The 24,085-nt window shown below is 44.2% G+C and overlaps 1 protein-coding gene and 2 non-coding genes across 3 annotated transcripts; 2 read left to right on the forward strand and 1 right to left on the reverse strand.

The window, feature by feature from the left end:
* Positions 1 to 1,540: 1,540 nt before the first annotated feature.
* trnaa-ugc (transfer RNA alanine (anticodon UGC)) lies at positions 1,541 to 1,612 on the forward strand. Its single transcript has one exon. It is a non-coding gene; the product is annotated as a tRNA-Ala (tRNA).
* A 1,317-nt stretch (positions 1,613 to 2,929) lies between these two features.
* Positions 2,930 to 3,002, forward strand: trnak-uuu (transfer RNA lysine (anticodon UUU)). The gene has a single exon. It is a non-coding gene; the product is annotated as a tRNA-Lys (tRNA).
* Positions 3,003 to 8,579: 5,577 nt separating this feature from the next.
* Positions 8,580 to 21,413, reverse strand: LOC148664356 (uncharacterized). The gene is made up of 7 exons (XM_088632879.1): positions 21,178 to 21,413; positions 14,064 to 14,176; positions 13,370 to 13,423; positions 13,111 to 13,182; positions 12,791 to 13,006; positions 9,827 to 10,033; positions 8,580 to 9,552 (listed from the first exon to the last, which is right to left on the reverse strand). The coding sequence occupies exons 1-7, from the start codon at positions 21,227 to 21,229 to the stop codon at positions 9,220 to 9,222; spliced, it is 1,047 nt and encodes a 348-aa protein (XP_088489005.1). The 5' UTR covers positions 21,230 to 21,413; the 3' UTR covers positions 8,580 to 9,219.
* Positions 21,414 to 24,085: the final 2,672 nt, after the last annotated feature.

Here is a 24,085-nt window from a genome sequence, read left to right on the forward strand (position 1 = left end):
GATGGAAAAAGTAATGGAACAGACTTAGAGATGTGCAGATGCTCACTGATCACAATCCACCACTCACGAAGAATGCCTGCAGTTTCCCACTTTCGCTTTTCCTCTACTACAGAGTAAATTCATGGGAATGAAGAAATAAGGAAGGAAAAATAATCGCATTGAAGCTTCAAGAGACTGGGCACAAATTAATCTATTATTTTTGTATCCAGTCACACGTGCGACGCTGGTTAATTCCCAGACGGAGGAGTGCTTTTTTTCTACCTCCTTACTCGACTGTCTTTCAATTGTTTTATTTGAAAGCTTTTTGCATCTTTTAAGTGCTCTTGATTAAACTATGCATAGAAAAACAGCACTACTGATGATTTTCATGGACCGATGCACACTTGTTCTGTACAACTCGAGTGATAAAGCCCTGTCTGCAAATATTGTAAAAGAACATAAAAGGGTGAAACAACGCTCCAACCACAGGAATGGTAACAAGCAGGATCGTGTTCTTATTTGATAAGTCCTTTTGAGATGTCTTGTCAATGCACACAGGCGTTAGAACTGAATAATTTACTTTTAGTGGTGTTTTTAAACAAAGATGGAACATGTTATTTCTATACCAGGAACAAAGGAGCTGACTTTAACTTTAAGAGGCAAAAACGACACCTTATCAAAGCTAATATCAATTAAAATGACATCACAACAAAAGAGTGGAGCCTTGAGTGAATAAAATTAGTTTTCATTGGACGTATGTGTCTCCATAACTTTGTAGGTGAGAGAGAGGATTGTGATAATTTGCAGGTGCTTCTCGGAAGTGCGTTGGTGGTACAGGCGCCTTCCAAATAATTGAGTCGGGTTTGAATCCCAGCCAGTACAAACCCAAATCTTTTCAAGATAATTTGTGGTCCGCTAACACATCTTTTGAACTCAAGGCTCCACTCTTTTGTTGTGATGTCATTTTAATTAATATTAGCTTTGATAAGGTGTCATTTTTGCCTCTAAAAAGGTAAAGTCTGCTCCTTTCTTCCTGGTATAGAAAGAACGTGTTCCATCTTTGTTTAAAAACACCACTAAAAGTAAATTATTCAGCTCTACCGCCTGTGTGCATTGACAAGACACCTCAAAAGGACATATTAAATAAGAACACGATCCTTCCTGTTACCATTCCTGTGGTTGGGGCGTCCTTTTACATTAAATCATCAGCACTGCTGTTTTTCTATGCATAGTTTAATCAAGAGCACTTAAAAGATGCAAAAAGCTTACAAATAAAATAGAACTGAAAGACAGTCGAGTAAGGAGGTAGAAAAAAAGCACTCCCCCATCTGGGAATCAACCACCGTCGCCCATGTAACTGGATACAAAAATAACAGATTAATTTGTGCCCAGTCTCTTTAAGCTTAGATGCGATTATTTTTCCTTCCTTATTTCTTAATTCCTATGAATTTACTCTGTAGTAGAAGAAACGCGAAAGTGGGAAACTGCAGGCATTTTTCGTGAGTGGTGTGATCAGTGAGCATTTGCACATCTCTAAGTCTGTTCCATAGCCTTTTACATCGGGGATGTAGCTCAGTAGTAGAGCGCATGCTTTGCATGTATGAGGTCCCGGGTTCAATCCCTGGCATCTCCAGGTGCTTTATATTACAGTACTCACATCACAGTCTTCTGTTGAGTGTGAACTCTTTGCTCGTGTTCAGAGAGAGCCAGGTTTACACAATTAAATGCAGTTTACACAATTAAACTCGACGTGCTGTAGGGTTGCGCTGCTGTTCTAAATGTACCTCATTTAGTTCTGTTAAATCCTAAATTATTTGAACTAATAATTTAGTTCAAATTCAGGAAATCCAGAGACTGCTTCACACTTGTCGTGGCTGTTGCAGAAAACACCGGTTGAATCTCACCCGGGATTTCCTGAGAGATTATTCAGCGAGCGAATCCTCCTTCTGAACTCCGCACTAAACTGAAAGCTTCACGAACTCCTCACTGCGTGTCCTGTACTGCTCTCGTGTAGATGTGAAGCACAGCCATAAACACACTTTAAACTTTTTCCGTTTGTTAATGAAAATGCGAAAGAGCATGACAAGTATTAATCGTATAAAATATCCATGGCACAACTCGAGAAAGTACTGAAGGACTACACATCGACTTTTGATGATTACAAGAGATTCAAGAAACACAATCGTCCGCAGCTGGGTTTGGAGCCTGAACTCTAGAGTTAAAAGAACATAAGCGACGGATATGACCTATAAACTCTCTGAATTGTCTTATAGTTTATGAAATAAAACAATTTCTTAATAAATTGTAACTGTTGATAGACGATTTATTGAATTTAAACAAAATCACAATTACAAACTTTTTCGGTTAAACTGTTATTCACATACTCTAACGTAAATAAACGTTAGTGTCTTCCGGTGTGTGAGCCAATTTCTCCCAAAACTATTTGTTAGTCTGTCGGGAGGCTGTGCAAGGTGTTAAGAAATAGAATTTCTAAAAGACAGGCTCCCTAAGCTTAACATCAAGGCTGTTTTCTCTACAGAAATGCTCTTTAAATTTCAGCACTGTTGCAACTCCCTTTATAAAGGGTGTGCACACGTATACAACCAAGGCATTGAAAGATTTTTTTTAATTATTGTTCCAAAAAATCTTCCTTTTGTTTTCTTTTTAATGTTGTAGATAAAAAGATTTTATTAAATGTGAAAAAAATCTGAATGTGAAAAAAGGTCAAAATGCTATTGAAAGAAATCAGTAATGTGAGGAAAGATGGATTGTGGGAGCCCCTTTACTACCCATGTCATGCTGTATTTCTCACTCATTCTACTGGGAGTGGTGCTGTCGCTTCTGGATAAAGTCTGTCAGTGGTCATTCCAGACGGGTCAGGTATGACTGCTCTTCGGCACAAGAGACACGTGACTTGCGAGGATCCCGACAGTGTTAGCTTTCTTTCAGAACCCGGATAGCTCAGTCGGTAGAGCATCAGACTTTTAATCTGAGGGCCCAGGGTTCAAGTCCCTGTTCGGGCGGTTGTGCTGTCCTTAAGTCTGTTGTGAATATCAATTTAAATAGTCTTTTATCTTTCACTCTTCTAGCTGTACTGTGGTTATTTTAATTGTCCATTACTTGTATTTACAGTAGAGTATTTAGTGTTTCATTTCACAAACCGAAAATGTTCAAGTAGATCTTGTCACTCTACTCCACGTAATCATCTAAATTAAATCACAGTAGAGTACAGAACACGCAGTGAGGAGCTCACACAGTGAGTACTCTTGAATACGACAAGAGGAAAGGCACACTGCACATCTGCAGAACATCACGTCCGAGTTTACAGTGACAGCAGAGGTTGGAATCGACGTAGTTTTTTAATACTCGCTCGCTGAACGATCTCTCAAGAAACCTCGGTGGAGATTTAACGGGTGTCTAATAATCACGTTCAAAAAGGTGACGATAAGTTTTTTTTAACTAGGTAACCTTAATGGCAACACGGTGTGAGTAGCTCTTAAAGCAGCTGCAGACAGAGTACCCGTAATGGCAACACAGTGCTTTGAGTTTGGCTTTTCTTATTTCTTTTGCAGCACCAGTGGTCTCGGAATATACTGATCCACATAAGAAGCGCTTTCGGTTTCTGATCATTTTTATTGAGCGCTGCTCTAAACTTTACATTTGCTCGGGCTAGTTTTCCCCATGAAAAAAAGACATATCCCTAATATAGAATATGGGAATATGGAATATAGAATATGGAGATCATCTCCAGCTTTGAGCTCAACTACAACAAGAAGTCATGCTAAATGAAGTATAGTAAGTAGACATCGCCAGACAACAGAACGAGAGAGTAAAAGGCAGGAATATATCTGTGTAGTTAATAAAATAGTTAAAACAATATAAAAACGTCTCTTTATTAAGATACACAACATTTATGGCGACGAGAGATGAATGCTTGACGGACTCAGAGCGAGCAGAACACTGCAGATTTTAGTTCTCTTGCTGGTAGAAACGAACTTTTGAATTTTCGGACTTTTCGTTTAGCTTGCGCCATGGAAGATATGGCAGCCGCGCCGAGAAGCTTTGCTTATGCCCAGCTTTTTCCACCGCCTCTACTGAACCTCGGAGCTCCGGATTTGTATACGGAATACAAGATATGGATGGAGTCGTACAGATTTTTTTTTTAAGTAGCCAGTGGATCTACAGAAGCTTAGGATGCCGTGAGACGTGCTACATTACTGCACTGTATCGGGGCTCCAGTGCAGCGGATTTTCGCCAACCTCCCTGGAGAAAAAGGTACATATTAACAGACTGTAGCTGCCTTAGACGCTTACTTTACACAGCGGAGAAATGTGGTTTTGGAACGGCATAAATTTAGGCAGAGAACTCAGTCTCAGGACGAATCTGTTGATGTTTTTGTGACTGTACTAAGAGAACTGGCTAAATCGTGTGACTTTGGAGTATTGGAAACTGACATGTTAAGAGATCAACTTGTGGAAAAATGTGCACATAAGAGACTATAAATTGCTGCAGGAGGAAGGGCTGACTTTAGAAAGAGCTCTTACAGTCGCTAGAATTCATGAAGCAGCTCAAGCAGAATCAAGAATGCTTTCTGACCACAGTGACAAAGTGACACTGAACGGGGCGCTCGCTCATACTTTACAAACAAAAGCCGAGCAGCAGGGCGCAGTCATGCTAGAGAAATAGAAGAGCAGGGGACGGCTGACATTACATGTTACAGGTGCGGACTAACAACGCACAAAGCAGATGAATGCGGAGCGTGAACAGCAAAATGTCTACACTGTAAGAAAACAGGACATTATGCACGAGTGTGTAGAAAGAAAGACGCTTCTCATCAGGAAAATAAATTTAATACAAATAAGGAAGGGACAAAACTGCGAGCAGTTCAAGAACCTTCTTCAGACACAGATGAATTTGTTAATTCCACTGACCCTGAAGGTAAAGAAACTGTTCAAATAAATGGCCAAGAGATAAAAATGGTGATAGATACAGGAAGTCAAAGAAACTTCATTGGAGTAGAACTTTTCAAGAAAGTGTTTGCACACAGAACTAAACCTCAGCAGACTAAGAAGAAAAATTATGCCTATGCACATATGAGTCCACTTAAGTGTGTTGGCTACTTCGAGGCACAGCTGAAATGGCAGAAAAATGTAATAAAGGACAAAGTCTTTGTAGTTGAAGGAAATATAGAAGTGTTGTTGAGAAGAAAAGCATGTTTTGATCTGAAGATTCTGAATGTAGGAGACACTGTCAATGCAGTTGACCAGTCTTCAGAGAGGTTTAAGCGGTTAGCACAGGAATATGAGTCACTCTTTAAAGGCTTAGGACAGATCAAGGGTTACAGTCACAAGGTTACAGTAGATGAGAAAGTTTCACCAGTAGCTCAAAGTCTGAGACGAATACCCTATCCAATGATAGAAGCTGTTAATCAAGAGTTAGATAAAATGTTGGATGATGGAATTATTAAAGACGTGAATGAAGGTGCAGAATGGATCTCAAATATTCTGATAATACCTAAAAAAGACACCAAGGAAGTGAGACTGTGTGTGGATCTGCGAGAAGTGAATAAAGCAGTTATCAGAGAGAGACATCCAGTACCAACGGTTGGCAGCATATTGCAAGCAGTGCAAGGAGCCAAAGTTTTTGCAAAGTTAGATGTTCGAAAAGGATTCTGGCAAGTTAAGTTGGCCCTGGGATCAAGACACCTTACTACCTTCACCACACACAGGGGTTGTTACCATTTCAGAGTAGTTCCTTTTGGCTTGTCTAGTGCCCCAGAGGCCTATCAGAAGCCTATGGACTCGATGTTGTGTGAAATGCCAGGTGTTTTATGGTATATGTATGATGTTGTAGTAAATGCGGAAAATGAAGAACAACTAGAACAGAGGCTCAGGTAAGTATTCCAAAGATTCCAAGACAGGGGCTTAACTTTAAATAAAGATAAGCGTATATTTGGCCTGAAAGAGATCGAGATACTGGGACATTTGGTCACTGCAGAAGGAATAAAACCAGACCCGAAAAAGGTGACAGCTGTTTGCAGTGCACAGAGACCTGAGAATGTTGCGCTTCTGCACTTGTTCTTAGGCACTTCTTAGGATTTTTGATGAAATTAATTCCTAATTATGCAGATATATCAGAACCCCTTAGAAAACTAACGAGGAAAGGACAGAAGTGGGAATGGAGATCGGAAACTGAGAAAGCCTTTGCCGAGTTGAAAAGAGCACTTGTAACTGAACCGTGTCTGGCATACTTCAAACTAGATGCGCCACCAGTAGTGATCAGTGACGCGAGTCCTGTAGGACTTGGAGCAGTATTGCTACAAAGACCAGAAGAAGCCAGTGGCATATGCAAGTCGCTCACTTACCCCAACAGAAAGGCATTACTCGCAAATAGAGCATGAAGCCTTGGGTTGTGTTTGGGCAGTGGAACATTTTAGGACATATTTATGGGGAGGCAAGTTCACACTTCAAACAGATCATAAACCCCTCATTTACATGTTCAATCCCAAAAAGGCAACATTGTTACCACCCAGGATACAAAGACTTGGATTGAGATTACGGCCATATGATTACAAAATTGAACACATAGTAGGGAAAACCAGTGTCGCAGACTCATTGTCACGTCTTCCTTTACCAGACACAGAAGACACTGGTTATGAAGACACCTATGTTGATAAAGTGCTTTCAATCAGCACTTATGAACTGCATGCACTGACATTTGAGGAACTTAAGCAAGCCACAAACGAAGATGACACATTGAAATTGTTGATGTCCATATTGGAAAAAGGACAATGGCCTAATCCAATTCCAGAAGAACTTCAGCCATACCACTGGTGTAGGTTGGAGTTATCTACATTTGATGGACTGTTTTTAAGAGGACAGAGGATTGTGTTACAGAAAACAAAAATCAGACAAGCATTGAAAATAGCACATGAGACACATCAGGGTGTGGTTCGTACAAAACAGTACCTGAGAAGGAAATTTTACTGGCCCAACATGGACAGTGATGTTGAAAGACTAGTCAGGAATATGTTCCACTTGTGTGTTGAATCAGCCATTGTAGGAGGATCAACCTCTCCAACCACTTGAATTACCACCAAGGCCTTGGACAAAATTGGGCATTGATCTGGTAGGTCCCATTCAGAATGAATACATATTGACTCTCATAGACTATTATACCTCTTACCCTGAGGCGGTTGTTGTATCAGACATATCTTCAGCCACAGTTATTAGAGAGCTGATGAACATCTTTGCATAATTTGGTTATCCAATGGAGGTAGTAACAGATAATGGCAGGCAATTCACAGTACAGTTGTTTGAATCATTTCTGACTAACTGTGGAATTAAACACATCCGTGCATCACCTTACTATCCGAGCAGTAATGGCAAAATTTAAAGATTTAAATTTTGCCATTATCACAGATACATGAAAAAGGCCTTGAGAGCAGCTGCGACAGAAGGAAAAAAATGGAGAGAGGAACTCCCTAAGATTTTGCTGGCTTATTCATCAACACCTCACAGGGCATCTGGTGAAACCCCAGCTAATCATATCTTTGGACGTGACTAAACTACCAAACGTGGAAAAGAAAGAAGAAGAGCCAAGGGAAATTCAAAAGACAAAAGATTTCCATAGACATCATGAGGAGTACGCACACAAAATGAAATTATATGCAGACGAGACACATCGATCAAAGGGATCACAACTTCAAGGTCGGTGATGTAGGGTTTGTAGCTGGACTAGACAATGGTAAATTGGATGCCAAGTTCAAAGACACTCGCTATGTGTTATTGAGAAACAGCTCTTGTAAGTCTTTTGAGTTAGTGAATGTGGAAGATGGCTAAAAAATAATGAGAAATGTAAAACATCTTCGACACGCTCCTGCATTGGACCATGATTTTGAATCTGCAGAAACAGAAAATGCTGAGAATACTGGACTTTCTGATGTGCAGGAAGTGCCGAGTTCCCAGACAGTGGAGAGTACATCCATAGGAGAGCCAGTAACTTTGCCCAGAAGTGAAGTAACAACCAGAAGTGGCAGGGTTATCAGGAAACCGGCTCATTTGAGAGACATTTAAAAATATAAGACTTGCACAGCTCTCCAAATGTTAAATTGCCCTATTTTGTTTGTGTTATCTATGTACAGTAGATGTTGCTTAGACTGCTAGAAATGAGGTGATATTTAGAAATGACTTAAGTAGAAATTGAACTAAAAATTGAGTTGGAACGCATAGAAATAGTTGAAAAATAAAGTTGTAGGTGTTGAATAGAAATGGAAGGTTTTACATACATTTTGTTGTAATAGTTAATAACCGTTTACTGTTTGTTGATATAGAATTGTTACAATTGTATGGTGAAGTTATGGACTTTAAAAATAACAAAGGAAGGGATGTAGTTTAGTGAGTAGACATTGCGAGACAACAGAACGAGAGAGTAGAAGGCGGGAATATATGGTGTAAGGGGGTGATCTGTGTAGTTAATAAAATAGTTAAAATAATATAAGAACGGCTCTTTATTAAGATACACAACAGAGATATTTCAAACTTGATGGGAAATTAATTTTTTGACACAGAATCAGATTGAAATAACACAGATGACCGGGATATGTAATATCACTTTAAATCTCTGAAAGTCACAATCAGCTTGACACAAAGTACACAAGGAGTCCTGTCTGCACTAGAGTTCAAAGAACAGTCAGGCAGGCTCATAGTTCCTATTAGCTGTAGACCTCCACTAATTAAGACTGTAGACCTGAGGAGTTACTCTGCACCATTGAGTAAGAAAAATGTTTAAGGGCTTTTTCTGGTTTTGAGTCTCTGTAAGAGGCGAAGCAGACTTGGCTCTTGAATGCAGGAGAGAAATCCAGAGGATTCCTACCCACCCCCCCATGCAGGAAGGCCAATGTACAGGGTGTGAATCCACACTCTGTAGGGGAATGTTGGGCTCTGTGGACACTGTGGACAGAGAGTCAGCACCAGGAATGGCTACTGGTGGATATTTCTTCATTACTGAAAACTCTGCCAGATGCTGTAGCACCCCCTGGCGTTCACCCATCTGCACAGCGCACAGTGGTTCCCTTGTCTGCACTGGTGCACCCTGTAGCTGTGGCCATAGTCAAGACAGGACACCTGAAGATAAAGAGTGCAGTGCCTCTCTCACCAGCCGTGGCTCAGTGTTTGAGAGGATAGGTATCACTGTTATGGCCTGTTCCTCTTGATCCGCTCGTAGACGGCTGACGCTGCTCTACCCACCCATACGCTGGCCGTAGTGCCGACTATAGTTCCTGTGGCGATCCCAGCCTGCACAGTTATAGCGCCCCCGACCAAGAAGGCCCCAGCCACGCCTCCAGCCACCCCCAGCCACGGTCAGCACAGGTATGGTCACCACACAGCCCACAGTCAGGCCAAACTTGATCTGATAGATCTGCAGGAACTTCTCACTCTTAGTGGCTGTGTACTCGCAGAGCTCCTCAAACTCCCACTGGCTGACTTTGTCCTTTACATAGTCCAGCAGTTCTGTCTTCTTTACCTCCAACATGTCCCTCATCTTCTTTGGACGTTTCAGCATGTTATTGCTCTACAGAACATTGAGGGGTAAGTACACTTCAGAGTAAAGGATAGCTCCATATATCTTTTGAACATTCCAGTACACCCCAGAAACAAGACTGCTCCAGAACACCCTGGACACAAGAGCCTATGCCAGAACACCCCGGACAAAAACAGAATGCAAATGTACACAAAGAAACAAGGAGTGTCCATCAGGACACCCCAGAATGAAGCAAGAGGTACCCCAATTAAACTCCCACACACATCTATAAACTCAAAATATTCCCACACAATCATATATTTACCTGCTTATGCAGAAAGCCATCAAATTCCTGCTGCGCCTGCAGGAGAATTAACTCCTTCAGGAACTTCTCTCGCTCAGAGCCGAGGAACTGTGAGAGCTCCTGGAAGTCCTGCTGACTGACTTCACCCTGCAAATGGGACAGCAGCTCTACCTCCTTCTGTTCTACAGTCCTCCTCATCCCCTGTGTGGGGACGGGCATGATACTTCTCTGAGGAAACAGAGCACAGGTTCACTTTAGAGCAGAGGGCATCACACTACGCCCTCTGAACTGCACAGGGCTCCCAGAAACAAAAAGGAGCCAACCCCAAAATACCCCAGAAACAAGCAGAAGACATCCCAGTGGCATCCAGTAAAATACACAGACAATGTGACTTACAAACACTCTCTCATACCCTCCTTGTTTGTCACACTCTCACAGCCTCCGTGTTTCTAACTCTCACATGCTTCTTGTTTCTCATACTCTCACACCCTCCTTGTTTCACACACTAATACACCCTCCTTGTTTCACACACTCACACCCTCCTCATTTCTCATACACACTCCTTGTTTCTCACACGAACACACCCTCCTTGTTTCAAACTCACACCCTTCTTTATTACTCTCACACCCTCCTTGTTTCTCACTCTCACACCCTCGATGTTTCTCACCCTAACACACACACCCTCCTTGCAAGACTTTAACATATCAAAGGATCCTCAGTTCCTCGCAATATTGTCTGCAAGGTGAACCTTTGTAGGGATGTCTGAGAACATTTTTGGGTAATGTTTCTTTCTTGAGGTTTGGGAGCGAGCCATAAACTCTACTGGAGCTTTCAGAGGAGTAAATGGTTTTCTGGAGGTCAGGTTGTCTCAGTATCTAGGACACATAGAGCGCAGAGACAGTAAGATCTGACTTCAAGCAGAACCTTTTCAAATCTTAGGTTCTTTTAAAACCCTGTGTGACAGAGGGATCTCTTTCACCGTCCACGGACGGTACAGTACACGACACACATTATCCCACAAGTTACACCTGTATTGCATCCACTTTCCTGTCAGTTAGCTAGCTATTGAGGGTGCACCCTTGTGGCTTGGCTGGCAGTTTCCCATTTCATACATGCAAAACATTACCAGAATTTATTTTGAAATCGGTTTCCTGTTATCTGTAGTAAATCAGACACAAACACAAACTCTGAAGGGCTAACGTTATATTTTCTGTTTATTTGTACTTAGCTGTGTGAGAGAGCTGATAGGGGCTAAGTGTGTTGGGACTCCTTGTTTGTAATTATCAGAGGAAGAGCTTATTATTTTTTGTGTATATTTGTTTCATTTCTTTACTTTTCCACTATATATAATTGTTTGTTGGTTTGTGGGGAGCACTGTCCTAATAAATCATCACTTTTGCACCTAAGTGCTATTGTGGCCGAGCCATTGTTCTGTTTTAAAATAACTAACTTGGGCACCCCTCCTGCCCTCCCTGTGACACCCTGCTCCCTGATATTGTGACAGACAAGAAGTAGGATTGCTTTGTAGTAACAATAATGGAAAATAAAGAAATTCTTACTGATCATAACTGATAATTCTGTTGCTGCATGCTGTAGGTCAGAACCAGTAGGTTCTTGAAAAACCTCTAGCAGTCACAAGACTTTAACATTAGGGGAAAGAGAAACACAGAGAGGACATTGCTGCACAACAGCTTGAAAGCAGGAGTGTGAAAACATCAAATCTTGAAAAAGATGAGGGGACCCATGGTTAGTATCGCTGTCTCGCGCCGCTGGTGCCTTCGTTTCAGTTCTGGTCCTGGGGCTCTATCTGGGTGGAGTTTGCATGTTCTCCTGTGTTCATTTGGGTTTTCTCTAGGTGCTCCTGTTTCCTCCCAAAGTCCAAAGACATGCTGGTAGATAAACTGGCTTCCCATGCTGGGAGTACCCTGTCTTCTGCCTGCAATCTAAAAATGCTCTTGGAAAACTAGTTTACACAAATGTTGTTGCGTGGAACCTTATTATTTTCTGTTACCCCTAATGTAACATTTATAATGTGCTGGCTGTCTTTGCAGTTTAGTTAATACATTTGATGTTGTTTTGTAATATTTTGCAGAGTCTATATGTATTTGCCCTTCATTGTAGTATTTCGTCTCCGAATAATAAACTTCAAAAAAAGAAAACAGAAGGATTATAAGTAGAACACACACACACTTCTTGTTTCATACTCACACCCTTCTTCATCACTCTCACACCCTTCTTCATCAGTCCCACACCCTCCTTGTTTCTCTCACACACAGCCTCTCAACCCTCCTTGTTTCACACACTCACACGCTCTCCTTGTTTCTCTCACATAGTCTCACACCCTCCTTGTTTCTCTCACACACTCTCATGCCCTCCTTGTTTCTCACACACACTCTCACACCCTCCTTGTTTCCTCGTTTCTCACTCTCATACCCTTCTTCTTCATCACTCACAGACCCTCCATGTTTCTCACTCTCACACACAAACCTTCCTTGTTTCTCATTCACAAACCCTCAAAGAAAAAAACTCAGTCTTCACTCAGCTTTCCAGACAAGCTTGTCAGAAGATTGTCAAACAGAGATCTTTAATTCAATATTCTGAAGGGGAGCATATCACAGAGAATGGGTTTCTCCTAGCACTCAGTAAGATATGCTCAGTTAACTGAAGTTACACTTTCCTTATTATACATTAAAAGTAGGCTAGACTTTAACATATTAAATAAATATACAGGGAAAAGACAGTGTCAGAAGTGTTTCAAGCATAAACAAAACAGGACAGGAAGATGCCATTTGTCTCTAGTTGAATACAGGCTTTAGTTGCAGAAAGACTGCGGTCTTAGGTGCAAACAGAAAACCTTTCCTGTGCATCGTCACTGTCTAAACCCATGTCACTCAGTCTTCCACACCCTCCTTGTTTCTCCCCCTCCCCCCTCCAGTTTCTTATATGCACACACACACACACACACACACACACACACACACTCACCTGCTCATTCAGAAAGTTGGCGAATTCCTGCTTCTCCCTCATGATGATGAGGAGAGTATATTCTTTCAGGAATGTCTCACGCTCAGAGCCCAGGATCTCCAAGAGTTTCTGGAAATCCTGCTGACTGACTTCACCCTGCACACGGGCCTTCAGCTCAGCCTCTTTCAGCTCCACAGTCCTCCTCATCCCCTGTGTGGTGTTGTGCATGATCATTCTCTGAAGAAAGGGGGAGCAAGGTCAACAAGCCCAGGAGTTCAAGCACACACACACTCTCTGACACCTTTATACTAACATTGTCACACACTTTCACACACTGTTACCTGCTCATTCAGAAAGATGGTGAACTCCTGCTTCACATGCCGGAGAGTGAGCTTGTTGAGGGCATGGATTAGCTGGAGGAGGAAGCAAAGGAGTTACCGATTTAACTGACATTGATAGAGATGTTCTGGAATGAAACACACATTTCAAGGAATGATCTATCCTGACAGGCTGAAGGAACTGAGTCTCTGTATTCTGAAGGAACTGAAAACAGGAACAGAGAACAGTTGAAAAGGGTCAGCAGGGAAGAGAGGGACACACCTCTGCAGGAGAGGAAATTCTGTATGTGCTTGTGAGAATCACATGTGCCACTTCCTGTGAAGACAAGAACAAGTTCAGTGTGGTTTCGTTGTGTAGTGTGGGGTCACAGCTTCACAGTTTCCATCACAGGCTATGCAGGTGTTAGTAAGCCCCAGTTCTGTCAAATTGGGACTGACACCTACACAGCTTCTTCCCCCAGGCCATAACTCTTATAAACAAGGACACTTCTCTCATCCCTCCTCTGTGATCAGCTGTACATCTTCATTTGTAGTGCAAAAACAAAATCTACAGATAAAAAGTGATATGTACAATTTAACGATACACACAGTTAAGTAATAAAATGTAAAATTAATACTGTGTTTATTTACAGAAAATATCAGTAGCATGTGCCATTAAATATATATATAGATATTACTTTTATGTTATTGGAATTTATGTCAATACCTGCACCAAGAGAAATTTATTGTACATTTTGTAATTAATGAATAAGGTTTCTGAATTCATTCTCAATAATTGACAGACAACACATCAGAACAACTAACAGTTCATATCACACTGTATCCACTGTATGGCTTGTAGTATATAGGGCTTTACTGCACTGTACTGGTTTTTAACTTTTTAACATGATCTTTGATGTGTTTTACCCTAGTGGTGTATTGATGGCTGTTGATTGGTTCAATGAATAATGTCTTACCTTGAATATCTCTGCCAGTGTCTTTCCTGTCACAGTTGACTGTATTGTCTGCAGGACCTGGACAATGTGGTTGATGTACTCTTTCAAGCAGTGCTGAAACTGTTCATTCATTTCTTAGAAAAACACGAGAAATCAAATGAGTAATAGAAGCTAGTCTTGAATTTAGACTAGACTACTAATTTTTGCTATTCACAATCCTCACAAACTCTGACACATGCAACCCAGTGGATTTCCTCAAAATGAACACTAAACCACCAACCAGACACAAATGGAAACAAGTGCATTAAAACTGAGAGCAGAAGGTGCATCTTTACACAAAGAGCAGTGAGAGTGTGGCACAAGCTATCCAGCTGGATGAGATTCTCAGATCAATGATCTGCTATCTACTACAGAAGCTGGATGTCCTCCTCTTGTTTGAAACCTGTGTGGTGCCATGGGGGTAGTTAACACCACATTGGGCATGATCAGGCTCTCATTCTCCCTGTCACACTCCTTTATAAGCTCTTTGGGGTTTCTTTTCTTTATCATACACACACTTTCCACTGAGGGTGGCAATCACACTAACTGTAACGCTGCTCTGTAGAGGTGATCCGATGCAGATGCAGGAGTCGCAAGGAGGTAAGTAAACGTACCGAGCAAATCCAGGAGCTGAGTCGTAGTCCGAAGGCGAAGGTAAGTCGAGATCCGGTAAAGGCACTGGTGGCGAACAATCCAAAACGTGAGACAGAATCGTAGTCGAAAAGAGAGCTACAGGGTCAAATCCAAAACAGGCAATGATAGCAAACAATCCAAGGGGCGAGACGAGATCCGAAGTCCGAAGGCAAAAGGTGCAGGCAGAATTCCAGGAAGGCAAAAGAGGGGTAAGAACGCTAGGCTGAGCAACAAGTAGTGAACTCAATACCGAGCAACGGGAATCAGGTACGAATGGTATAAATAACCCGGCGTGCCGCACGGTAGAGCAATTGCAGGTGTGTTAACTCGTGCGGCGGCGTTTGTTAGTAGTAATCCGCTGCTGGTGCTGATTGGCTCGCTTACGTGTTGATCTCCGCTGGCTGGTGGTCGTGACAGTACCCCCCCCTTCACGAGCTGCTCCCGACGCCCGAGACGGCCGATTAGGATAGTCCTTGTGAAAGTCACTGATTAGTGTAGGGTCCAAAATATCCTTCTCTGGAACCCAACTCTCCTCGGCACCAAAACCCTCCCAGTCGACTAAATACTGAAGGGTACCGCGGTTCCATCTGGAGTCAATGATCTTGTGGACCGTATAAGCCGGGCGCCCCTGAATGCGACAAGGAGGTGGCGGGTGACGTTGGGGAGCCGCAAGGGGCGAGCGGTAAACAGGTTTCAGGAGGGAGACATGAAATGAGGGGTGGATTCTGAGGGTAGGGGGGAGAGCAAGGCGGAAGGTAACCGGGGTGATCCGGGAACGAATCCGGAAGGGACCAATATATCTAGGCCCAAGCTTTTTGGAAGGCTGATGTATAGGTAGGTTCCGTGTAGATAACCAAACAAACTGTCCTTTCCGAAAACGAGGGGCTGGTCTGCGGTGTCGGTTGGCGAATTTGGCGTGGCGCTGGGTTGACTTAATAAGAGCTGTCCTCGCCATTTTCCAGGTCCTTCGCAGTTTGGCAATATATTGTTGCACGGACGGCACTGCCGTGAGTGGAGGTGTGACAGGGATGAGAGTGGGCTGATAACCTAAAGAACAAAGGAAGGGAGAGAGACCTGTGGAGGAGGAGGTAAGAGAATTGTGGGCATATTCTGCCCAGGGAAGTAGTGATGACCAATCATCCTGTGAGCTGGAGGTGAAGGCTCTCAAAAAGGTCAGGAGGCTTTGATTGGTCCTTTCCACCTGACCATTGGCCTCAGGATGATAACCAGAAGTCAAAGATACATGAGTCCCTAGAGTTTGACAGAAAGCCTTCCAAAAGGCCGAGATAAATTGAGGTCCCCTGTCCGAGACAACGTCATCAGGCAAACCATGTATCCTAAAGACCTGTTGTACAAACAAAGATGCCATTTCCTGGGCTGTGGGCAATGCTGGGAGGGGGACAAAATGGGCTGCTTTGGAAAAACGATCGGAGACCACCATGATTACCGTATGACCCTGACTGTTAGGAAGGTCCGTAATGAAGTCAACAGCTATGTGGGACCAAGGGCGGTGTGGGATTGGAAGGGGGTGAAGGAGGCCAGCCTTCCTAGAGCGCGGAGTCTTGCTCCTGGCACAGACCGGGCAAGCCCGGACGTACTCTGCTGCATCAGATCGCATGGAAGGCCACCAAAAGTCCCTGGTGAGGAGGTCCAGAGTGCGTCTGCATCCAGGGTGGCCGGCAAACCGGGAATCATGTCCCCACTGCAAAACCGCAGAACGTAAGTTGTTCGGGACGAAAAGCTTATCTGGGGGGCAGCACAGAGGAACTGTAGTTCCGTTGAGGGCACGCCTGACCTGATCTTCAATGGAGAAATGAATCGCTGCCACGATTCTGTTAGGAGAGATGATTGGTTCAGGTGTGTCGTCCAGGTCTGGGGGGTCATGGAGCCGAGAGAGTGCATCAGCCCTCCCATTCTTGGAACCAGGAGTGTAAGTGATAACAAAATTGAAACGAGAAAAGAAAAGTGACCAACGGGCCTGACGTGAGTTGAGGCGCTTGGCAGATTGAATATAGGACAGGTTCTTATGGTCCGTGATAATGACAAAGGGGTGCTGAGCCCCCTCCAGCCAGTGTCTCCATTCCTCGAGGACCAGCTTGATAGCTAGGAGTTCCCGATTGCCCACATCATAGTTAACCTCAGTAGGAGAGAGCTTCTTGGAAAAGAAAGCACATGGATGAGGGAGGCGATCCTCTTCGAGGCGCTGGGAGAGGACTGCACCAACCCCATGGGCAGAGGCGTCAACTTCAACAATGAAAGGCCGGGAGGGATCCGGATGCCGTAGGAGAGGAGCGGAGCTGAAGAGACGTTTCAAGCGCAGGAATGCCTGGTTAGCCTCCGGATTCCATTTACCCCGACTAGGACGGTTGCGGGTCAGAGCCGTAATGGGCGCCACCACGGAGCTAAAGTTCCGGATGAATCGCCTGTAGAAGTTGGCAAAACCTAGAAAGCGTTGGATTTGCTTCAAATTACGTGGCACAGGCCAATCATTGATAGCTGCCACCTTGGCTGAGTCCATCTCGACTCCAAGAGGAGAAATAATGTAGCCCAGAAAGTGAATCTTAGAAGCATGAAAAATGCATTTCTCAAGCTTGGCGTAGAGCTGGTTGTCGATGAGTCTGGACAAGACCTCCTGGACGTGATGGACATGTTCCTGAGGGTCAGTGGAAAAAATGAGGATGTCATCCAAGTATACCAAGACAAATTTTCCAATAATGTCCCTAAAGATGTCATTTATGAAGGATTGGAAGACTGCCGGGGCATTAGCGAGTCCAAAAGGCATCACCTGATATTCATAGTGGCCGTGCGTGGTCATAAAGGCCGTCTTCCACTCATCCCCTTCACGGATCCTGATTACATTATAAGCCCCCCGTAGATCTAGTTTTGAGAAAATGGAGGCTCCACGTAGGGACTCCAGAGCGGCTGGGATTAAAGGCAAGGGGTAGGGATGTTTGACTGTAATGGAGTTCAGGCCTCTGTAATCAATACACGGCCTCAAGGAGCCGTCCTTCTTCCCTATGAAGAAGAACCCAGCACAGGCTGGGGACGAGGAGGGACGAATAAAACCAGAATTCAGGGCCTCCTTGATATAATCCTGCAGGGCTTCATTCTCTGTCTGAGTGAGCGGGTAGATCCGTCCTTTGGGTGGGAGTGCTCCTGGAAGCAAATCTATTGCACAGTCGTAGGTGCGGTGAGGGGGGAGCGATAGAGCTTTCTGTTTGTCAAAGGCTTGCTTCAAATGTGCATATTGGGGGGGAATAATAGAGTGTTCTTCCAAGAGGTTTACTGAAGCAGCAACCTTGAGTGGAGGACGACAACAGTTGTCACGACAGGCATGGCTCCAGGCAATGATCTCATTCTTGGCCCAGGAGATGTGGGGATCATGCTTTTTGAGCCAGGGAAGGCCCAGGATCACAGGGTAAGCAGGGGAGTCCAGGAGAAGGAGTGAAATGTCCTCCACGTGAGTGGCACCAACAGTAAGGGATAGGGGAATGGTCTGCCAGGAAATACGTCCAGGAGCGATCGGTGACCCATCCAACGCTTGAATGCAGATAGGGGGTGAAAGCGGAGCAAGAGGAATATCCCACTTCTTAGCAAAAGAGGCATCCATAAAATTCCCAGCTGCCCCTGAATCCACCAAAACCGAAAGGGGAAAGTGCGTGTCCATCCAGGAAATCTCAGCTGGGAATAAAGGCCCTGAAGAGGATTGTGAAAAAACAGCACTACTGACACTAACAGTAGGCAGTGGGGGAGCTCGAGGTGGATGTGGGGGTCTCAAAGGACAAGTAGCGAGCAGGTGACCCGACGCAGAGCAGTACAGACACAGCCCCTCCTGACGGTGCCTTTTCTTTTCCTCCAAGGACAGGGGTGCATGTGGCAGGGTGGGCGCCACGAGGGGAGGACCCATGGGGCGCACAGGTCTGCTTCCCGGGTGTCTCTCCGCTCTCCGCAGCCGAATGCGAGTGTCCAATTCAACTACCGCAGCGATAGCCGCCTCTAGAGACCAGGTTGGTAAGAACATGAGCACCAGGTGGTCCTTTAGATCCTCCGAGAGACCCTTAGCGAAGAGGCAAACCAAAGCTTCCGGGTTCCAGGCAGACTCCGTGGCGAGGGCTTGGAATTCAGCCACATAATCTTGCAGTGGTCTGTCGCCCTGGCGAAGAGAGGTAAGCCGAAGGCAAGTCAAATCCGGGTTGCTTCGAGAAAAACGCGCCTGGAGACGGTCAGCAAAAAGCTGAAAGTCAGAGAACTGCTGATCTCCTCTAGCAAGCAATACTGCAGCCCAATCCAATGCTTTGCCTGTGAGCAAGGAAAGTGCGAATCCGATCCTCTGTCGAGAAGTAGAAAAACGCTCAGGCTGCAGCTGAAAAGCCAGGGAGCACTGGGCAATAAAGCCCCTGCAGCCTGCAGGATTGCCGTCATACTTCTCCGGGAGTACAAATGGTAAAGTTGAGGGAGTGGTGAGCGGGGCCGCGGTGGTTGGAGAAGGTGTTTGTAAAAAAGGCGTTGTAGGAATCGGTGCGGGAGCCGGCGAAACAGGGGAAGAAAAAAGCCAGGCGACTTGGTTAGTGAGCAGTTGGAGAGAAGATTGAAGCTGGGCGATGGTTTGGGATTGCTGCGGGAGAAGGGAACGAAGGGTCTGTGCGTCTGCGGGATCCATAATCGGCTCGGTATTCTGTAACGCTGCTCTGTAGAGGTGATCCGATGCAGATGCAGGAGTCGCAAGGAGGTAAGTAAACGTACCGAGCAAATCCAGGAGCTGAGTCGTAGTCCGAAGGCGAAGGTAAGTCGAGATCCGGTAAAGGCACTGGTGGCGAACAATCCAAAACGTGAGACAGAATCGTAGTCGAAAAGAGAGCTACAGGGTCAAATCCAAAACAGGCAATGATAGCAAACAATCCAAGGGGCGAGACAAGATCCGAAGTCCGAAGGCAAAAGGTGCAGGCAGAATTCCAGGAAGGCAAAAGAGGGGTAAGAACGCTAGGCTGAGCAACAAGTAGTGAACTCAATACCGAGCAACGGGAATCAGGTACGAATGGTATAAATAACCCGGCGTGCCGCACAGTAGAGCAATTGCAGGTGTGTTAACTCGTGCGGCGGCGCTTGTTAGTAGTAATCCGCTGCTGGTGCTGATTGGCTCGCTTACGTGTTGATCTCCGCTGGCTGGTGGTCGTGACACTAACCACATCATTGAGGTAGCAGGATACATAAATCCATAATCCATTACATCTGGGCCATTTGACTTCAGAGTCTCCAGTTCATCCGTTTCTCCTCACTGCTAGGAACCTCCTGCTTCCAGACCCCAACACAGAGCCTCATGCTTCTACTCCATTAGGTCACTGTTTCACACTCAACAGGTGCCTCAGATTCCCAGGTCCACCTCCAGCCATGATGTCCTCCCCTGACGCCACCAGGTTGAGTTACAACCTGGTGGCTCACACAAGCTCACACTACCTACCTACATCAGTCTATTCGGCACTACACACTGTGCCGAGACCCAACACACTGTCCCTCTCTAACACACACTCACAACCTCTCTGGTTTCTCACTCTCACACCTTTAGGTAATGAACTCACAGCTGCCAGCGCACCACTGTGTTACACCTACGTAGCTGCCAGCTCACTTCATTGTGCCCAGCCACCACCGCACTATCTCCCAGAGGGTGCAACTAGATAGACCCCACTCGCTTCCCCGATAACAATGTATTGCCAGGGGGAGGGTCCCTCTACCACACAACCCTCTCTGATCCACACACACTAACTCACAACTCACACATACAGTGGACACGACAGCCCTTCTCTCACACACTAGCAGGATGCTGTCCCTTTAAATCTTTCTATGATCTCATAAAGCTCAGTTTCTTCTGTCAGTCTCCTCACAGACTGACGTTTTCACTCTTTTCCCCGCAGGCTATTCCTCTCATAATCCCCGCTGGAATTGTCATTCGTCTCCACCCCCTCACAAGGTTAATTCATCAGCGAATCATTCTTTATTCACTCATACTAGACATGGCGGCACACTCTTCTAACATCGTCCCGACTAGTAGCGGCTCACAGCAGCTCACAGCCGCTACTGTCAAGCTTCAGCCCGGCTCTCCCACAGCGGAGCCTCCACATTTGTCCTTTCACTACTGCAGCCACAGCCACACTATGTTCTTGCTGGATGTCCCCCCCCTTTTAAACCACTTCTACAGCTGCAGTTCATTCACCTATTCAAGTCTGGTGTGGTTTCCATGGCAACGTGTCTTCCTTAATCCGAGTTTCCACCCTCCACACCAAACACTCCCTGCATTGTACCACACATGCTTCCAGGCCATTAACAAACTCACAGCATTGCAGAACTTTACCACCCGGAGCTACCTGTAGCTGGTTTGCTACTCAACAGTACCTCCCTGTGGTTGACCAGAACACCTGTCTACAAGATTAGGGCAGCTGCTCTGGGAGTGGAACTGTCCGGTTTTAACCTTGCATGGTTCCCTGTTGACTCCAAAGCAGTCGGTCCCCAGGAAAGGGCATGAGGTGGCAGCATGGCCTCTTCTCCCTGAGGATCCTCAGAACCTGTTTGTTTGTCCCTGACTCCTCCAAGCGCTGAAAGCACAGACAGACATGTCGACAGGAAAGGGGTAGGATCCCATCCCTCTGTGTCTAAAATAATGCAGCTCTGAGCCTGAAGGAACAGGCTCTGGAGGGGGTTTCTTTAGTCTTGAGTCCCAAAATGACAGTCTGAAGGAACTGAGTCTCTTTAGTCTGAAGGATGTGTCCCACACTGCCAAGCTGGAGGAACAGAGTCTTTTTTAATCCAAAAGGAGTGTCCCACACTAACAGACTGAAGGAACTGCTTCTCTTTAGTCCGTGGCCTGTAGTTGTCTGTATGAGGCACTGTTGTAGCTCCTGACCGGTCTAGAGTATCAGTATCTCTCTGCCTTTCTCAGCACGGGTCAGGGTTATATATACAGATGCAGCCATTCAAAATGCGCGGGCGATACCACATTATTTTCCGGTATGCTGTACGCAGTCTACCGCAAGCTACCGGTAAATACCGCGAGTTACCGGTAAATACTGCTAGTTACCGTAAATTCTCCTATAATACGACAAGCAAAATAATAGTATCCGGAATTTCCGCAAGGTGGAGCTAATAAAGCTCAACCTCTCATGTTTGAGCTGTGGCCATCAGTCTTTAACGAAGATATTACTAATAGTATTAGTAATGAATGACCTTGGACAAGCTGTAAGTGTAAACTCAAAGTATTGCCCTGGTCAACATTCTTTTTTTCATTGACCGTCTTTGTAAAAGTAACACCACAGCATTTCGCAATCACGCATTTGTTTCCAATCATGCAAAGTACAGTGATTCACCATGCCTTTCACATGCTCATAAAAGAGATTGATTTAGGAACATAAACATATTACCGTATGCAAACTGTACTGTATACAGTATGTATATGTATATTTAATGTCTTAACTGTGCCCGTTTAAGTATTGAATATTCATATCTAATTTTACCACTGAAGGGAAATCTGAGTAGCTGAGCATAAAAAGAATAGGAGCATACTGCAACACGTGTGAAGGCCATAAACGATATTAATTTTGGAACATAAACATACAGTATATAGCTGGTCTTGATACTTTAAAGAAAAAAATACACACCAGTATTCCATTTCTCCCTAAACATTTTAAGCTTCGAAGTCTTTAACTAACGTGATACTGGAGTCAACAAGCATACTTTTAGAATTTGATTAAAAGGGAATATAATATGGAATCGCGTATCTCAAGAATTTAATAATGGTATGATTATATTCGTGTACTGCGACAGGGCTGTGTAAGGCTGTTTCGCCTCCCTGTTCATGTGAGCTGTCTTGTAGCCTACTTGTCTAGGTGTGTGACTAACAATGCACAGGTTGTGTGTTCAAATCCAGCTGGTGCTGGGCTTTTCTTTTAACAAACATTTCTTCAAAAAAATAGAATAGCGATATTATGGACAACCAATTGACTTTTATATTTCAAAATATCGCAACATGATCGATTCTAAGTCATTTTTGATAACAATGAATAGTCACCTTCTTCCTTTCTGACAGCGGTTCCTGCTTCTATTGTGTGTGTGTGCAACAGAGTAAATTTTTATAGAGAAATGGAGGCTGGACAGTATGTGTTACAATATAAACATTTATATTGATTTAAATCGTGTTCTGGACTTCACACGCGTTGCAGTATGCTCCTATTCTTTTTATGCTCAGGCACTAAGATTTCCCTTCTGCTTTGTGTAAGGATGGTATCAAAAGCAATCTTAAGTGGTGAGAAAGCTGTGCTCAATGTATTTAAGGGACTTTCGAAACTCTGCCCCAAAGTCATGTGACTGATTTTTCGCCCTGTTTCGTTGGTTAAACGCAATGATCACAAGCACCACCATGGTAACTGGGATGTGTAGTTTTTAATTCGGTTTGAATTATAACTGTACGTACTGTCTTCATATTTGGCCAGGGCTTTAAAGAGAAGGCGCGCCAAAAAATTTCGGTGCCGTCGTCTCCGCTTTAAAGGTACCCCCGTGCTGGAAGAATTTGACCTTGGAACGTTTGCCCAGCGTACTGTTAAACCAATGCATTAGCATGTTAAAGCGATTCTATTGAGGGAGTAGCCCAGCTACCACTTAACACTGTACTTCCTACTTTGAATACCTGTGAGACCGGTTTAATTCGTCACAGCCAGCACTCCGGGAGGGAGGGGGGTTGAGTAGTGGAGGCAGGCGAGATTTCCAGCGAAAGACACCTCCCCCTCAAAAACCATGTAAGCAGTAATGCTTTAAGTTGAAAACCGAGGTAGATTTTGAGGATGATAAAGAGGGTAAACTGGGATGGGAGGAGGGTTTGGTTTTGCATAAGGGTTTTGCATAAGGGGCAGAAGATTTCCCTTCTGCTTTGTGTAAGGGAATTGAGTGTAAGTAAAATTACCTTACACTCAATTTAAACACAAGCTGTTTTTCTGTATGAACCTCTAAGCTGGTTCATACAGAAAATGTAGAAATGCATTAGCCTGATTATGATTAAAAAACACATAATTAAACACACGTTTGTGATTTAAATCAGAACACGATTTAAATCAATATAAATGTTTATATTGTAACGCATACTGTCCAGCCTCCATTTCTCTATAAAAATTTACTCTGTTGCACACACACACACAATAGAAGCAGGAACCGCTGTCAGAAGGGAAGAAGGTGACTATTCATTGTTATCAAAAATGACTTAGAATCGATCATGTTGCGATATTTTGAAATATAAAAGTCAATTGATTGTCCATAATATCGCTATTCTATTTTTTCAAAGAAATGTTTGTTAAAAGAAAAGTCCAGTACCAGTTGGATTTGAACACACAACC

Source organism: Lepisosteus platostomus, chromosome 5 (assembly GCF_059453375.1).
Source record: "Lepisosteus platostomus isolate fLepPlt1 chromosome 5, fLepPlt1.hap1, whole genome shotgun sequence".
NCBI classification, from domain to species: domain Eukaryota; kingdom Metazoa; phylum Chordata; class Actinopteri; order Semionotiformes; family Lepisosteidae; genus Lepisosteus; species Lepisosteus platostomus.

Bases quoted from the DNA above. Each gene is read 5' to 3' on its own strand.
- LOC148664356 (XM_088632879.1), bottom strand. From the start codon at position 21,229: ATGCCCTTTCCTGGGGACCGACTGCTTTGGAGTCAACAGGGAACCATG. The intron at 13,183-13,369 runs GTGTGTCCCTCT...TTCCTCCTCCAG, and splicing joins GAATTTCCTCTCCTGCAGAG to CTAATCCATGCCCTCAACAA. The intron at 13,007-13,110 runs GTAACAGTGTGT...CCCTTTCTTCAG, and splicing joins CCATCTTTCTGAATGAGCAG to AGAATGATCATGCACAACAC.